The 18687-nt window shown below is 38.2% G+C and overlaps 1 protein-coding gene across 1 annotated transcript in view; it reads left to right on the plus strand.

Moving 5' to 3' along the window:
- Positions 1–15434, plus strand: part of RFX6 (regulatory factor X6) — a 37529-nt gene extending 22095 nt beyond the window's left edge. The window contains exons 8-19 of the mRNA XM_075750060.1: positions 120–197; positions 291–404; positions 2447–2496; positions 3208–3367; positions 4789–4933; positions 6177–6286; positions 8331–8448; positions 9541–9663; positions 11065–11274; positions 11812–12321; positions 13319–13537; positions 14707–15434. Of these exons, the coding sequence (XP_075606175.1) occupies positions 120–197; positions 291–404; positions 2447–2496; positions 3208–3367; positions 4789–4933; positions 6177–6286; positions 8331–8448; positions 9541–9663; positions 11065–11274; positions 11812–12321; positions 13319–13537; positions 14707–14873 (2004 nt within the window). The 3' untranslated portion in view covers positions 14874–15434. The remainder of the gene's footprint in view (positions 1–119; positions 198–290; positions 405–2446; positions 2497–3207; positions 3368–4788; positions 4934–6176; positions 6287–8330; positions 8449–9540; positions 9664–11064; positions 11275–11811; positions 12322–13318; positions 13538–14706) is intronic.
- The last annotated feature ends 3253 nt before the right edge of the window (positions 15435–18687 follow it).

Raw genomic sequence — 18687 nt, forward strand, 5'->3', positions numbered from 1 at the left:
GTAATACAGTTTGTATTCTATATTTAAATACTAGCTACAGAAAGCAGAAACCTAGATCACTATAGCAGTAAAGGAGAGAGCTAAGAAACTCTGTTTAATCTTTCTTTCTCCCCAAATAGGTAGATACTCTTATCATGATGTACAAAACACACTGTCAGTGTGTCCTTGACAATGCAATTAATGGGAACTTTGAAGAGGTAAGGTTGTTTGAACACACATTCTTGGTATATATGCACGGGGAGCCAAGAAAGCATTATTTATGTCCATGAATCTGGTTCCTCCTCCTTTAGATTCAGCATTTCTTATTACATTTTTGGCAAGGGATGCCTGACCATCTTCTTCCTCTGCTTGAAAATCCCATCATCGTTGACATCTTCTGTGTTTGTGACTCAATACTGTATAAGGTAAGTTAAGCATTTAGCTACATGGATAATCTCAACCACGTTACAGCTTTTGCTTGTGTAAAAACAGTGTTGAAGTTAGAATAACAGGATGCCATGACTGCTGTCTGCCTCTTACCTGTGTAAATCAGCAAGGATTCCATTGAAATCAAGAACATAAAACTAGCACATACAAGAGCTGAACTCCAGCCTCACCTCTGCTGCACACTTGATGGGTGACTACAGGCAGCACACTAATAAGTGAAATCCTGACCTGCTTGCTGGAATGTAGCTGAAAGAAGTGTTTGTGTGGTTTGCTGACAAGGCTAAGTTAAGTCTGGATGAAAACTGAAGCCTTGATTTTACTTCTCAGATTATTGCAATTTCTATCAGCAAAGAGAATCTGTGGCAGATCAGCAAGGTGATTCTACCTGCTACTCACAGGTTATGTCAGGCCATGGTTTCATGTTACAGGGCTGGAACAGTACTGGGTTAAGATATTCCTGCCTCTCCTGCCTGCTACACTTCATTTCTGTTCCTATGCTTCTAAATGTACCAGCAAAATTGCCGCACGCTGAAGTGGTTTGGGTTTTTAAAAAAATTTCAGGAACATTTGTTTTGCAGAGTTTTTGTGCCATACGAGTTCTTTGATCTAGTTCACAACATGATCAAACGAATAGTTGAAACTAAGTGAAACTAAGGAGTATTGCAAGGTCAGGATTAAGCGATAGAGCTTTGGGGAAAAAATAAATAATGTCATCAAAGATTCCTGAATTTTTAATTTGGAAAATCAGATCAGTTCATTAATTAACAACTGCGAAGTACTTTAAGTTCCTCTGATAGGATGTGCCATATAAATAGAAAAGGATTGTCATCCTCTCTCTTAACACGTTTCATGACCACATATCAATGGAAAGAAATAACTATTGGTATAAGAGTAAACACCAAGCAGTTAAAGCAAGAGACTTGGGGCTCTTTAGCACCGAGTGCCTTATTGTCATCAATTTGTCATTCTTTACTGTACAAAAATATGGGGGAAAAAATCCAGAAAAGATTAAAATACATATTTCTTAGAAGCATATCAAGCTGTAAAGTAAGAAGAGGTGTTTTAGTTAGCAGAGTGAAGTAAAGGTGATTAGCATCAAAGATCATAATTACTCCCCTGGAGATGAGCCATTAAGCCTCATTTACTTGTAGAGGTTATATTGTACCTTGAGTTTATGATTTTTTTCCTGCTTTAAACGTGCTGTTGCAACAGAGCCAATCTTAACTTGATTTGTAATAAATTTTTAATGTGACAGAAGAAGAAATACTACAGCTGCACTAAATGAGAAATTTAATAAGACAGAATTTCTCAAAAGTTCATAAATTTACCGTCATGCCTCTTTGTCTCTCACTATTTCTCAGTTATAATCATTTTAGATATTCTGGACAGCACAGCTGCCAGAAAGAAGGAGGAATTTTCTTGTGTTATCAAACCATTTACATTAGTAGTGGAAACAGATTTTTGGGATATAGGCTAACAACTTTGTCCTCTGCAATAACATTCCCCAGAGGGTATGCCAGATGGTACAGTTTTTTGCCAAAACAGTTCCACACCACATTTAGCTATAAGGGATTTGTCCTAAACTCTGGACACCTTCAGTGCCACATGCACTATGGCAGAAAGAAGAGTCAAATAGCTAACAGCACTCAAGGACTTGGGAGATGCTTAAGTACCTGTTTTACTGAGACTCACAGTGATGCTAGAAAAGACAAAGTGTTTATGCATCTCACTTCTACTGATTTTCCTACTGTAAGACATGAGTGATAGCACTTTCTTGTTTTACTGGCATGCTGGCATACATTAAGAATGGGAGCCCTCTAGGTATATAAATAGCTCATATGTTCCTATCTAATAATGGTGGGAGAAATCTAGGTATATAAATATCTGGACAACAGGTTGAATGGCTTTATTCTGTATACATTTCCTGTCCTTATCACTTTGTAATCTAAGTACACAAGACAGACATGAATGAATAAATGGCCAATGGAAGCTTGATATAATTTTTGTTACCTTTTTTAAGGTCCTTACAGATGTACTCATCCCTGCAACAATGCAAGAAATGCCAGAAAGGTAGGTATTTGACACTTAATAATAATGCTACATTCCATTTGTTAGGCATATTCCAGGTAAATAGCAGAAAATCTGTATTCTAGAAAAATTTCTCACAGTATTTATACTCATTTTTAGAACAGTGGAATATGTATGGCAAAATACTCTCAGCTCTGAGGATAGCTATAGAGCATCCTTAAAATATGACACAGTATTTTAATGTCCTAAAGCCCTAGAAGGTCAAAAAAGAAACAAATGTACTCATGTAGTTTAAGGAAAAATAATTGTTATGTTTTTTTCAGAATACTTTTCAGGTTTGTATCCTATGCATCACCATAATATCTAATCATTTTCTCAACAAGACATTAATAAAAGGATTATTGTAAGTTACCTTACATCTTTCCTTTCCCTTGAAGGGCATCTTGTTTGGGGTTTTATATCTAAGGTCTTTAGCTTCAGAGAGTTCTAATGTCTTAAAGCTAGTGTTTCTCAACCTATTTATTTCAACTGGCAGATGGCTTACAATTTTTCTCAGAGGAGGTAAGATCAATATATAGTCCATTTTAAGCCTTTTGATGATTGGCCATTTCCTGTTTCCCTTTGGTGGCACCTGAGGAGTAATTCACAGATATGTCCAGGAGTCTGTTAATTATAGATTGAAACTAGATTATTTAAACTTATGCAAGACAATTTTTATTGATGTTTCTCTAAAACACATTTTTTTTCCTATAGTTTACTGGCAGATATAAGAAATTTTGCAAAAAACTGGGAACAGTGGGTTGTTTCCTCCTTGGAAAATCTACCAGAGAACCTGACAGATAAGAAACTGCCTATTGCACGAAGATTTGTTTCCTCCCTGAAACGACAGACATCATTCCTACACCTAGCACAGGTAAACAGAATAAGACTATACATCCAAAAAATTGTCCGTTACATTCAGTGCACCTTGCTGGCTATGAGATATAATGCATTATTTTTTCAAGGTTCAACTTCAGCCATGGAAGACATATATCTTATATATATCCAAGACATATATCTTGCATATATCCATGCAAGAAGGAAGTGGCCATAAATAGATCTAACCAAAACTTCAAACTTTTGTGGTAGAAAAGAGAGAAAAGACCATGGTTATAATGAACTACTATCATGGGAACTTTTGGCAATCAAATGACTAAGTGGAATATATGGGTATTTGGTTTAGTTCCAAATTGGAAAATATCAAATGATCCTTCTTGCCTAGCAAAGGTCTGCTGTCTTGTCCATGATGTCTTTTAGTGAGCTTATTTCTTTTTGAGTTTTGACTGAAAGAAGAACGTGTAGCTGAGGGCTCCAAGGCTGTGTTGGTAGGACACAGGCATCTGCAATTAGGAGGCACCTACATGTGATGGTTTGGTAGGTTATACAACAGGATACAATGCCTTTTGGGGAACTTAAGTGCTAACAGGTGGTAGTCCTCATGAATAACTGTAGATGCACCATATATTCATCTTGACTTAGTTTTCTCTTTCATAAATATTAAGACAGAAGTAGCACGTGCGTGACATCATGAAGATGATCTGATAGGAAGGCATACTAGAAGAGCATTAGAAGTCTAATGGAAGGGAACTGTTGTCTCATCTGATCTACAAAAAAACCCAACCATGATAAGAAAATTAAACAGAATATGATTCTTCTCTGAGGAGTTATTCAGGTGATCCCCAAGTGTGGGTCTGTTCTGATTTTGGCTGGGATAGAGTTAATTTTCTTCGTAGTAGCTAGTATGGGGCTGTGTTTTGGATTTTTGCTGAAAACAGTGTTGATATCACAAGCATGTTTGTTACTGCTGAGCAGGGCTTACACAGAGTCAAGGCCTTTGCTGCTTCTCACCCCACCCCACCAGTGAGTAGGTTGGAGCTGCACAAAAGTTTGGGAGGGGACACAGCTGAGACAGCTGACCCCACCTGGCCAAAGGGATATTCCATACCATATGATGTCATGCTCAGCAATAAAACTGGGGGGAAGTGTGGAAGGTGGGGGCACTGTGCAGGGCATTGGTCGGTTGGTGGTGTGCAATTGTTTTCATTGACATCACTTGTTTTTCTTGGGTTGTACTTTTCTCTCTGTTATTTTTTTCCCTTTTCATTACTTTTTTTTTTTTTAAATTATTAAACTGTTTTTATCTCAACCCATGAGTTTTCTTACTTTTAGACTTTGGATTCTCTCCCCCATCCCACCAAGGGGTGGAGAGTGAGTGAGCAGCTGTATGGTGCTTAGTTGCTGGCTGGGGTTAAACCACGACAAGGTCTCAGCATTTTACCTTGCCTTCTCTTACAGATTGCTCGGCCAGCCCTTTTTGATCAGCATGTTGTGAACTCCATGGTGTCGGACATTGAAAAAGTTGATTTGAATAGTATTGGCTCTCAGGCACTCCTTGCAGTCTCAGGGAGCACAGACTCTGATGGGGAAGTCTACAGTGAATGTAAGTTCATGGTGATATATTTGTGTCATTAAAAGTAATTCACTCTTTCATTCCATGCCACACCAGTCTACTCAGACTGAGAAAAGGCACACGTAGACACTGCATTCTCTAATCTAGCTCAGTAGCCTTAAGAAAACCAATTGGTTGCCCTAACATGTCCTACAAGAACAGAGGCTTGCACTAGGAAGTCATCCCAGCTAGATGACTTTAAATGGTTGCTGAAAAAAATCATTTATATGTCAGTTACTAAGTGTAATAAAATCTCTCTTGAAGTTTTGTTCTAATCATATGGGGATATTAGCACAGATCAATTCCTGAAAGATGTCTCAAAAATTCCATGTCATTGTGGCTTAATTTAATGGGTATTTGAGCTAGTTTACTTCTTCCTTTTATGAATAGTTTTGGGTTTTTTTTTCTGAAAGTTGATCTTTAAAAAAACTACATAGTTTTCTATAAGGTGTTACAGCTATTTTCACACACAGAACAGAATGAAGCGCAAATTTTGAGGGTGTTAATTTTCATATACATACCTGTTGTTGAAAAAACGATATAGCCATTTTCTCTTTTAAAAAGATAACTTTTGTCATAGGAATCATGTTGATCAGAGTCTGGGGAGCTGAAAGGAGAGCAATAGCAATGTGTTGTCTTCTAGATATTGTTACTCTGATCTGAACATTTATTCTCTTTAATGGTTCATAATCCTATTCACGTTTTCATTTGAGTTGCTTATTTCCTACTTTTTGTGTAATTGTTTTCTATTTTTGTTCTTTGTCTTCTTTCACACTGGTTAACAAAAGAAAAGGAGAAGAGAAATAACTGGTCATTCAGGCATTTTTCAAAAATGGGAATTGGGGAAGTTAGCTTTACATTATATTGTGAGAAACTTGTAAAATATAAGGGAAACATAAGACAGTATACGTCTGCCACATTACAGATAGAGCTTTACTACTAAACTTAGTAATAGGTTCTCAAGGCTGAATCTTGAAATTAATGGAAAATATTTTATTTTCTTCTAAAATTTCATTGTCTTACAACTTGTATCATTGTATTGCTTAAGTAATTAAAATATAATATGTGTGATGGATGTGTGTCTGCTTGTTTTGCTGGGGAATTGCTCATTTCTTCACTGCTCTAATTCTTTTCTTTTCCTTTCCATGCTACAATGTTGTCATATGGCTGGTGAGTGGCTTTTTCTCACATTCAGAATAGTGTACAATGATATGTTCTCCTTTTTACATGGTAGATGACTCTATTACAGTGTTCCAAGAACTGAAGGACCTTCTAAAGAAGAATGCCACTGTGGAATCATTTATTGAGTGGTTGGATACTGTGGTTGAGCAAAGGGTTATCAAGGTACCTTTCAAATGTTCTGCCTGACTCAAGACCATATCCTACTACCCTTACTCCTTACACAGTCCCTTACTTGTACAGTCCCATTGGTTTCCCACATGGGATTCTCATCTCTGCTCCCATCTCCTTATTGTAACACGGGAGTTCTTCATTTGGTGTGAAAGGTTCCAGTGTCGTTAGTTCTAATTAATCATGTTGAGTGCTGTTGAACAGTCTTATGTGTATGACAAACTAAGAAATATCTTAACTAAAACATTAAAGTCAGCACTGTCATAAACTGTACATGAAAGAAACCAACCCACCTTATCTGTGCAAGCAGAATCACAGGGGTATTGCCCAGTGAGTAAGGTGAACAAAAATTTTTCCTTAGAGAAGCAGTTCTTTCTTTCATGGTATTCAGATGGTACTGTATGTGGTATAAGTTAATGTAGCAGATGGATTCAGAAGTAGCTAACCTGTAGAAGGATTTCTAGAAACCAGGATGAAAGATATGGTTTTGTAGCTCTACAAGGTGCTTAGCTCAGTAATTGAGGGTTTTGATGGGCTTCCCTGCCTCTCCTCCCCCAATTTACAAGATGCTTTATAATTGTAAGTATTACATGCATGTAGTTATACAGGAATGATTACACCATAGTTCAGAACAAAATAATTGAGTTCTGAGTTATAGCTCAAGTAAGAGATACTTACGCAATTTGTGACCCGAATGAATGTAAACTAGCAGAATAAAATGTTACGCATTGCTTGCTAGTAGCTAAACACTGGTCTTCTCATCAGGTCATGTTCTATCTGGAAGTGCAGTCTCTTATTCATCATTTTAGGGAGCATCTTGATACGAATGGATGCAAGAGGAGGAGACACTGCAGTTAGCTTTGACTGCCTTGCGGAAGAGTGACTGCCAGTTACAGAATTACGATGGGCATGTCATTTTCCCTTTCTTCACCTGTTTTCCCAAATTTGAATGGAGACAGTGATAATTTATTTCTTTTTAAAGCACTTTGAGTTTCCTAACAGCCCCTGTCATATGTGAGCAGCACAGTGAGGATCTTTGGATTATTCAGGGCAACAGAGCCGAGGCAAGTCCTCATATACACTTACCTAGACACAAAACTCAGAGTGAAGCTGAGCAATCACAACTTGTTTTAGAACTGAATGATTATGGCCTAAAATTGATTCCACAATTTCAGAAGACAATTCCTGATAAACAAGCCAGGCAGAAAAGGTGAAGCACTCTCCCATTCAGCATCTGCTATGTGATATTGTAGTATTAATGTTAACAGGTATGGTTCCTAGCATTGTTTTCCTGTAGTCAGAGGTAAGAAATACCTACAAGTCCTGATATGCAGCTAGGTCAACTAAGCAGAAGCTAATAATTTACAGATGTAATCCTTCCATTGCTCTCTGCCTTCCATTCATGCTAAAGTGTGGTTACTGTCAAACTCACACAACAGCTTCTTTCTGCTTGCTGTTTGAGAAAGCAACAGGGCATACGTTACCACATGAACAAATCACTGCCAGAGCAAAGTGACAGTATGAAATGAGTAGCATTATAAGTGTCAATGTTATGATAGTAAACATGCCATTTTGTAAGAGAAAGTCTGGCCAGTATTATACAGATTACATTGAAGTACAAAAACTGATTTCTGTTCCCTGTTTATGTGGAATAACAGTGCCAGAGGGTGGGTTTTTTCCTTTCTGCCTTGTACACCTGTATATTTACAGAATAATTTGGCACCCAATAATACTAGAATATGAGTAAATATATATACCTTTAGGGCACAGCAGAGCTCAAGTAATAAGCAGTTTGCTTTATCTAGCATTGTAAGAGCTCTAGTCTGATTGCACTGAGAAGAGTGAATGCTGCTCTTCTTTATCACTTTGGGACACACATTGTGAAGAGAGATTGAATCAGGCAGCTTGATCCACCCTACCACATCAGCCTGAGTCAAGGACTCCTTGAACTCTTCAGCATATTCAGTTCTCCTTTCTTTTCTCCTGTGTGCAGAAAGCAAGTTAGCGTACTCAACAGGATTTTACTATTCTCTTTCAGGCAAGCAAGCAAAATGGGAGGTCATTAAAGAAGAGAGCTCAGGACTTCCTTCTCAAATGGAGCTTTTTCGGTGCTCGAGTGATGCATAACCTAACTCTAAACAATGCATCAAGTTTTGGTACGTGAGCTTTGTAAAAACACTCATATTTTGTACATATGTGCCAGCACTTGCCAGCTTTCCACTGTTTCCTCAGCAGAGGAACCTGTCCCCTTCTAAACCTTCTTTGATCAAAGCCACAAATGCTGTGTAACTTGTTTTTCAAACTGACATTTCACAGTAAATGCTAGCAAGATTTTGTTGGTGACCTGTGTCACATGTTCATTTTTCAAAGGTATTTTTCTTTGGAATTGTTTGGTACTGCTTTGTCATTGAAGAGCTAGAAGCAGTGTTTGTTTTGCTATGTCAATGGAAGTGTAACTGCATATCTCAGTATAGGAGACAGAAGATTTAAATTATTAGTTTTACATGTGGATCAGTTTGGTAAAAAATTACTGCTGTATAGAAGTTTTTGTGTATGGTATGTTTTCGTAAAAGCAAAAGGAATTTGGCTGATCACCACTCATTTAATTCTGGGATCAGCAGACAGTCAATTCAACAGTTTTTGTAGCTTTTAAAAATTAGGGTTCACATGTCCATCTTTAGAAATGTTTACATTTTGGGGGACTTTTAGAAAGAACCTTTTATAAAATAGAAGACAGTAGAGCAAGTGAAGCTCACTTTAAATCTAGTACGTAATTTCCTAATTTTAATTGTAGGTACATTATCTACAATTCAGAGGGTATTTGAAATGGCTGTAAGGAGACACATGTTTTTAATGTGATATATCCTTGAAATAAGGTCAAAGACTTCACTAGTTATTGTCTGGTTATTTAGCACAAGGCAAACAGAAGTAGAGCAGAGGCATTCTAGAGACTTCGACCTTATCTAGCTCCACTGTGTGCCCTCTTCAAGTATAAAGCATGTCTCACTTTCATCAGTATTTTTCTTTGATGTAATTAGTGGTCAAATAGCCTACAGGACAGTAAACAATTGAGCTAGGTGGGCCAGTGCAAAGAGAGATTAGAGCTAGAAGTTAGGCACTATTCCTTGTTGGTCTTGCCAGGTCATTTAAAGTCCACAATTATTTGTTTGTTTCACTGGCTTCTTGTAGAGTGGTGAGAGATGGTCACAAAGATAACTCAGCTACTCTCTCTCTTTCTCCTCCGAAAGGTTCTTTTCATTTGATCCGCATGCTACTAGATGAGTACATCCTGCTTGCCATGGAGACACAGTTCAACAATGACAAAGAACAAGAACTCCAGAATCTACTGGACAAATACATGAAGAATTTAGGTAACTAGAGCTTGGTTCTTTTGAATGTAGTACTGTATTTTTAGAAATTGACATATTTATTTAAATAGAGGCAGGCTTACTGTCTTCTCCTGGAGAAGGTGTAGTTATATGCAACATTGTCACATTCACCTGAAAAGCTTGTGACCATTCACTCAGCAATTCATTCTCACCTATGGTTCGATGTTACCTTCAATGGTAACATTGAACCATAGTTCACTTAATAATATTTTGTGGGAATGTGAATACACTGGATCACTAAAATGATCTTGGATGCTGCAGACATTTCTGACGGGCCACAAGATAAAGTGTGAACAGAGATATTAAGTAGCAGAAAGGGCAGGAATTCCTAATCCAGTTTTCCTACCAAAGTTTAAATATGTAATTACACCTTGAACTAGGAATGTATTAAATGTTTACCAAAACGCAAATATCCCTGCAAGGTTGGAACATAAGTTTGGAGCCCTATTTAGCATCTGGCTGAAGTATTACTATGTGGAAGAGAAAAAAAAATTAATTTAAAACAGTATCCTTAACATTTTCCATCTACCAGGCTTCTTCAAGGCTAGGCAGTTTGAAGTCATATGCTCCAGGCCCTTTGCTATAAAATGAATGAAGATTAATTTGGATCAAATTCTCTTCCAAGTTAATCACTAAGAATCCAATGAAACTTGACTGGGTTCTGCTGAATTATTTGTTATTAACATTAGAACCAGTGATTAATCTTTAACTTTTTGGTTGCTGTTATTCTAAATCTGCACCTTGCTGCAAGACACTTGTATAGAATTTGTCTGACAGTAGATGCTGTGCTTTTTCTTTTAATTCAGCCTTCAGGAAAAATCTTGTCCTATGTAGCAGTTCCCTTATCATTGGATACTTAAGTACTTGAAACCATAAGGTAAAGTCATGGTTTCCACTGAAGAACAGCAAAACTTCCACTGACTTTATCAATAGTCTGCAGAAAACTGAAGAACTATTGGGTGTAACAAATGGTTTTCTCTAGATATCAGTATGAAAAGCATTCTAAATTCTTTAGGACGAAGTGTCATGAGCCTGATTCACTCTCAGTGCAATTTACTTGACTTCATTGCTGACATTTACTTCAAGGGAATAAATCTGGTTCATACCTTCACTATGGTGGCTTCAGTAAGGATCTGATACTCTGTGATGTAGATCTGTGGTCAGGGAATATGATACAAACAGTTCCACTGGGAAGATCAAGACTAGAGCAATATTTGTATTCATTGACTACATGCAAAAAATGGAGGCTTCACTGGGTTTTAAAATAAGCAACCAAAGATATGAACAAATCAGGCAGCTCATGTGCTGTCTATATACTAGTGGTGAACTTACGTGCAATAAGCATACATAACAGCCACCAAGAGTTTTCACTTACTCTTCCAGACGCAAGCAAAGCCACCTTTACCGCATCACCAAGCTCTTGCTTCCTAGCAAATCGTAACAAAGCTGCTCCTCTGCCCAGCGACACTTCAGTCAAAAATGAGTGTCTAGCAGAGCAAACCTACGTGTCCTTGTCAGCTAGCCAGCCCAGCAGTGTGCCTTCTGGTCTGAACGCCTTCACCACAGGAGACAGTGAGAATATGCAGCTGACAGGTATGGATCAGTTCTTCTAGTTTCTCCTCCTCTCATTTGTTTGTTAGTCTTTCAGTGCACAATAACATATTGCGGTAGGAGGAGCAATGACCATATGCATTTATAAAGACCTCTAGTAAATAACTTGTCATGAGCTCACCGTCTCTGCTGATTTACAGAAGGTGGCAATTGTAGAGCCCTGTCAGTAACAGATCCTCTTGGAACAATGGTAAAACTATCCTATACCTCTTGGCTTGGTGAGGTTCTTGTGAGGAGATAATGAACAGTAACACTTGGAGCACAGGAGGCTTGTAACTGCTGCAATTTCCCACTGCATGTAGCAGCCTCCGAGATGGAGAATGAAAGTGGGAAGATTTATAGCCTGAAGCCATGAATTAAAGAACATGTGTTGTATAGGTGGGGAACAACGCATATGCTTTGTAAAGGTTTCAAATGGTAAGGTACACTTCACTAGAGGGTTAGCATCCTAGCAAATCTGCTCCATTCAGCAGTGCTGAAATATGAACGCTAATCACAGCTAATGCTTATTTATTCCAGGTCAGATGGAGCTGTCTCAAAGCACTGGTCACCTGATGACTCCACCCATTTCACCAGCCATGGTCAGCCGAGGAAGTGTTATCAACCAGGGGCCAATGGCTGTGAGACCTCCAAGTGTAGGTCCAGTGTTATCTGCACATTCACAGTGCTCTTCCTACTCAGAACCCATTTATCAGACTTTGTCACAAACTAATCAGAATTACTATGGAAACAATTCCAATTACCAGGCTATGTTCAGAACTCAGGCCCATTCCACTTCAGGAGTTTACCACCACAGAGCAGAGCACAGCCGATTCAATGCCTTGAGTGAACAGCAGTTCTCCAGAGACTACTTCAGCAACAGTTGTGCTGTGTCTCCATACAATGCCCGATCCCCTTCCAGCTATGGTCCCTCATCAATGTCTCAGGACACACACAATATGCAGTTTCTGAATACTGGGAGTTTCAATTTCTTGAGCAACTCGGTGACTACGTGCCCAGGAGCAGCATATCCCACTAATGCTTCCAATGGTATTAATATATATTTTCTTTTTCCCTTCTGTTTCTCTTTCTTTGCTGGAGTAAAACACTTTTTCTCTGCTTTTTTTTCTATGGAATATGTTTTTCAGCTCTTATTTATACCTTCCTGTTTTCCACTTCTCTGATGACACACAGAGATTGTAAAGCAGTTTAATAAGCTACTTAAGGATTTATTTTCCTCTGGTGAATCCTCAGTTGTCCTCAAATACATCTGCTGCACCTATGTTAATCTTCCTTTGGCACCATTGTGATGTCTTGCACAAAGGAAGCAAAACCAGGATGACCTTGTGATTTAACCATCTCTTGAAAGGCCCCCAAAACACCTACTGTGAAATAGAGCAGGCATAAGATAGCTTACCTGTGGGATCAGCATAATATATTATAGTCACAGGGTCAGGATGGTGAAATGAAGTATAAAAATGTGCATTAGCATCAGTTTGAGACTTCGGCCCTAATATTTCTCATACTTCAAATGTAAAGTTATTGTCACAATCTGCTTTGGAGTGATAGTCAACAAAAACTTCCCTCTTCTGGAGGAAAGACGCAGTGGAAACGTTGCTGTTATATGGATTTGTACATGGGGTAAGTATGTATTACCATGGATATTTTCTTTCCAGGTATACTTTCCTTGGTTGTGAGCTTCAGAAGGGAGCACTGGACTGTGGATAGGAGTCCCCATGGTGACTCTTAGGAACACTGATTGCAGGCTACTGTGTGATTCTGAACTTAGAATGGAAGGGCAGTTCTGTACTGAAGGCATGACTGAACTCTTCAGATCTTTTTGCTCCCTTGTTACCACCCCTCTTTTGGATCGGTCATTGCATATGTTACTGAGGTTACTAGGCTGTATGTGTACATAAATAATCTTATTCTCAAGGGACTCAGCCAGTAGCAATTGCCTTTTGTCCCAGGTTATCACAGGCTCCTACCCTACCCTTTCTCTTCAACAGTAGTTTCACTCTGCTTTTTTCCAATCTCCTGTCAATAGGATATTATGGAAACAATATAAATTATCCAGAATCTCACAGACTTGGAACAATGGTGGATCAACATGTTTCTGTAATCAGCAGTGTAAGCAGCATTCGATCACTGCCATCATACAATGATATACATGATCCACTGAATATCTTGGATGACAGCGGAAGAAAACAAACAGGCTCATACTACACAGAGTCCTCACCTTCAATTGTCTGTCGGACTCCTATGTGTAAGTATAGCCAACGACTGATGAAGAGCCATGAACTTTTTAGAATCCTAACAAGTGCTGAGTATTAAACTGTAATTCATGTATATTTTATATGAGATGCAATATAGAGATAAAATAACTCTGTACCTAGGATGTATCATAAGATGTGTTTTCCTTAAAATTGCAGGGCAGTGAATTTAATAACCCTTCACTCCCATAAGGAGGACTATGATCCATTGTCCATGAGGAGTGAATGACTGACTTGAATTGCAGAAAAATCCGTATTAGGAAACACTTCCTAACTATTAAGTGAGCTAATAACAGACTGGGCTCTTCTAAAGGCTCTTAAGGATCCTCAGTGTCAAACAGAACAAATGAACCCTGGGTCAGGGATGTCTAGATATATACTTGCTGTGGTATAGACCCTTCCTGTCCTGTGCTTCAACAACTGCGTGTATTAGGCAAAGCTCCTACTGACGGTGAATTTTAGGTGAAATTACCTAGCCCCAAAACATTAAACAAATGGCAGCTGAGTTTGGTCCCACATTCCAAAAAGGGTTGGATGGAACCAGGGCACTGTTTGTTTCTTCACAAGATTACCTCTTTCTTCTACTTACCTATTAACCTTGCACAGAAGATCAGACATTACTTGCCTCATTAAGGCTCTGCAAGAATTCAATGCTCAGTTCTTTAAAGGATGCTAACAAGGGGGAAAAAACCCCAGCACTGCCACACAGGGACTGTGCCCATCAAGTATCTTCTGTATTCTATGTTGATATGTGCCAGGTGGCAGCAGTGGTACCACCAGTGAATATGGACCTGATATGGTGCAAGATATGGAAAGATGAGCGTAGTGCACATAAATAGCTTTGCATAATTTTCATAGCAGATGTCTCACACGCAAGCCATAAACTTCAGGCCCATAGCTGGATTTTTAGCAGAGTTCACTTATACATGGGTTTTGACCTGTTTCCTGATGGCATGAGGAACCACTGAAGAAAAGTTTAGAACTATAAGTAAATTGAGTGAAGTGTAGAAATAAAGTGAGGTATAGAAGTGTTGACATTTCGGTCCTTCAGATGGTGTGCCTGGTAGATAAGGGTTTCCATCAGATGAAATTGGATTGTGTTTTTTGTGAAATTCAATAGATATAGAAAACTGGCAATGATGGTAACCTTTTATTCCCACAGCTTCAAACATGCAAACCACATCTTCTTCCCAGTGTATGTATGGAACATCTGGTCAGTTCCCTTCTCAGGAAAATCTGGAGTCCCATGGCCCACCAAGCAGAGATATGGTGTCATCTTTACCACCAATCAACACTGTCTTCATGGGAGCAGCTGCTGGAGGAACCTGAACTGGGAGAGACATGTCAGTGCCTTAAGCTTACTTTCCAAATCCAGACATTAAGGCTATGATGACAATCCCCTTCAAGTTGGTGGAATAGAAAAGTATTATATATAGGTGTTAAAGGAGCCATTTTAGAGATATTAGCAGCCCTCCACACACAAAAAATAGTTATATTCAGATTGGGTCCTGCTTGTGAGTCTTTCAGAATTGCTCTCACCATTACGGCTTTTCAGGCAGAACTTCAGGGTGAGCAGAAAGAGCCAGTGGTTCTTGCAAGCAAGACTAAGTTGTAAAGAAATGATTACATCTATTCCTAATTTATTAAAAATGCTATTTTAGTCTTTCTCTTATATCTTTTTTGTATAAAAATGTTTATTTAATATCTGTGTTGCTCATTATTTATTAGGATCACAGAGATATTGTTTACTTTCTTTTATTTGACAGATTGTCAAATGTATGTATCCTACCTCCTATGGAAATGTTTACAAGGTCAATTTTTACTGTTTTAAATGAAACTAAGCCAAATTCTTAAGTTTTTTACTGTTGTGCTCTGGAAAGTCAATTTCAAATGTTTAGTGCCTACTTGTGTAAGTGGAAGTCCTCAGGAAATAAATAAAACATATCATGGGGATTTTTTTTCTTTTAAAATAAACCACTTTCTCTTAAAATAAACCCAACAAAACGTAAAAATATTATAAACTAAATAATTGCAGTGGCCTGCTACTGTAGCTGGATAACTGAAACAAATGAAACTGTGCCACAAAATGTCAAGGGATTTCAAAATTACTTGTGGTATAAGCCCAAAATTCCTACTGGTGGAAATCCACAAAAATAGATGTCCATCAACTTTCATGGGCTTTAGGGCAACTGTGTACATTGAGACCAAAAGTAGTAAAGTTGATGAAAAATATTGCAAGCCTCCAGACCAACTATTATAATAAACCATTATTTTACAAGTGCCATGAGATTCGGTATGCAAACATGCATTTATGTATGTTTCTGGAGAAACCAGGTGAAGAATATTCACCAGTGGTATTAAAGAGGGTGGAGATGAGAACACACAAAACAAACTTCTTGTTACACTTTCATGAAAGAACAGATGTTATTTTATAAACAGATTGTCCCACCATCAGATTCAAATTTAGATTTTAATCCAGTCTTCTGAATTGTTTGAGGCTATTTCATATTTCCATTCAGTCCATTAAATATATGCTGGATATTGTGGATTAGATAGCAGGGTATTTTTGGTGGAAGAAAATGGGTGATACCATGATGAAGTTTGTATTTTTAATCCTGTATAACTTACTTTAGTGTTTCCTATCATGAGAAGTCTGACTGCAGCAGAGGATAAGGAGCATTAACTGGGTGAGCTCACGAATAATTCCTGATATGAAATACTTTATGCAGTAATGAAACACCATACTTCAGTAATTGAGATGTAGAAGACTCCAGCTCAATTGCTTCCTAATTCAGGGTGAAGTCTTACATTGCGACCAAAGTTTTGGTTTCAACAAAAATTCCCAATGATGACATGTAGGGGTAATACAGGCTGCTCAAACAAGTATTTATGGGGCAATGCTTTACATCAAGTAAAGTACTGCAAAGGAGTTCTTTCTTCATGATTATTCACAACAGCATATACTTTCCCCTTAAATTACTCCTATAAAAGTCAAGTTCCCTATCTAAGCCAGTCACCTCTATAGTCAGTGAAGAGACATAAATCCCTCCCATTCGAAGTGAGTCAAGATGGGGAAGGGGAGTATGATGGTAAGGGTTATGTCACTATTGGAAGGGATACGTCACTATCCTGAAATGCTTTACTCCCCCTACTGACACATGGCATAAATAATTACTTTGAGCTGGAAACTTCCAGATTATTGAATTTATGTGAGAGCAATATGTAGTACTTAGAGGAAGTAGGCAGCCACTAGCAGAAAGGATATTAGTCCATCGGGCTCTACATAAAAAGCACAGCTTGTGGTACATAGTGACTCGTGCTTTGTATGCATCATTTCCAGTAATTTTCTTTTTTTAATGATGTGAACCGTTTTGCATTATGGGTTTTTTGGGGGGCATAAAGTACTTTATCGGCACTTTAACTGAGATAAGAAACTATTATATCATTAAATGTAGTGATTCTCATGATGGCTGCAAAACAGAGTAGTATGAAGTATCACAGGATTGTAAATTGCAGCTCATTATCAACAGCAAAGAGCAGTAAAAAATATTCTAGTATTCAAATAGCCAGTTAAGAGAAATCTCTCATAGTGTTTAAAAACAAAGCAAACCCATAATAATTGTAACTAGCAAAACTAGCATATGAAATTTCCATTTTATGACCCTTAGTTCAGTCAAATATATGGTTTGATGAATTCAGTAAGTTCTGTCTGTGGGAAATGAAATAATTCCTAGCTTTTCTGGATACCCCATGGGAAGATTTTTACCTTTGGTAGTATAGCAGCATTACAGTAAATAATATGAAGAATCAATGGAGTTGCCACTTGGTGGTCTTGTATTACTCAGTTCAGTTGCACTTTTGTGGATGCATTAATATGTTGGTTTTAATATATACATGCCAGAAAATCTGTGATAAAAAATTGTATTGAGTACAATCAGTATCAAAGGAATATTGCCTAAAGAGGAGGCGGGGGAAAGTGCTTTGCTTTCTGGGAAGGAAAGATGAAAATGAAATCGTTTTGATCTATTTGCCAGTACCAGTGAATTTGAACTAGTGCTAGAAAAGGCAAAAGAGAGGTGGATGAACAGGTCAAATCTGCTGCCACTTCTAAAGTAAAACTGATTCTAATGCAAACTATATCAACCAAGAAGAATCAATATTGGAGAAGAACAGATTCCCTTGTGTGCCATTGTCCTGTGCCTAGCAAACAATGGGGAAAATTACAGAATTCGTGCTGGAAGAGAAGCACAGTTCTACTTTGAAGGCGATTAGGACCATTGCTCCAGACTAAAAATTAGGAACAGAAAGTTTGCCTTCACTTTTAAATGTGTAGTGAAAACACAGTGAAATTACTTCTAAAAAGTAAACTCATGTCTCATACTGTCATCCCACAATCCAAATGCATCTTACTGGTCGGATCAGCATCCTGCCAGCTATCTCTGTCAAGTACGTCAGTGGTCAGTGGTCACAGAGAGGAAGGGGAGTTGCAGTGCAGCAGGCAGGGATGAGCCATTCAGCAGAACCTTATATTTAAGACAATTAGAAGAACACAGATATGCTGGAATGGCAACAGATGCTTCATATGACAGTGCAGTGCTGTTTCCCTCAGTGTGGGATCAAAACTGAGTGGACTTCAGGCTTATGGACCAAGTGGTCCAAAGAAGAAACAACTACAAAAACACCCACTCATAGAGAACTTAAAACTGTAGAGATGTTATCACTCTTAGAAGAGTAGATATTTGACACTAAAGGAACTAAATCTCTTAGGAACAGGATCAAAGATCAGGCAGAAAAATGCTAGAATCTGTTGAAGTAAGAGTACAGGCCATTGATGTCATTGCTCTGGACAAAGCTGTACTCCTACAGGCCAGGATACCCACAGCACCCAATACTACTGTGCTAAAATAAAAGGTGCCATCAAGCTAAACTTTAAATTGTTGCGACTGCTAGTGATTAGATCTAGGTATTGCAAGAGGCCTTACCTGGTTTTGATAACTGGGAAGAGATAGATTAGACTTGGTTTTGGGGCCCATATGCCCCAGGTTGTACGTAACAGCCTTTTATACTGATGTTTTGGGCTATGGTCTAATTTGAATCATTAAACTAGCTGTAGGGATTGGATTACATTTGATATTAGCTTTGG

Source organism: Balearica regulorum, chromosome 3 (assembly GCF_011004875.1).
Source record: "Balearica regulorum gibbericeps isolate bBalReg1 chromosome 3, bBalReg1.pri, whole genome shotgun sequence".
Taxonomy (NCBI): Eukaryota; Metazoa; Chordata; class Aves; order Gruiformes; family Gruidae; genus Balearica; species Balearica regulorum.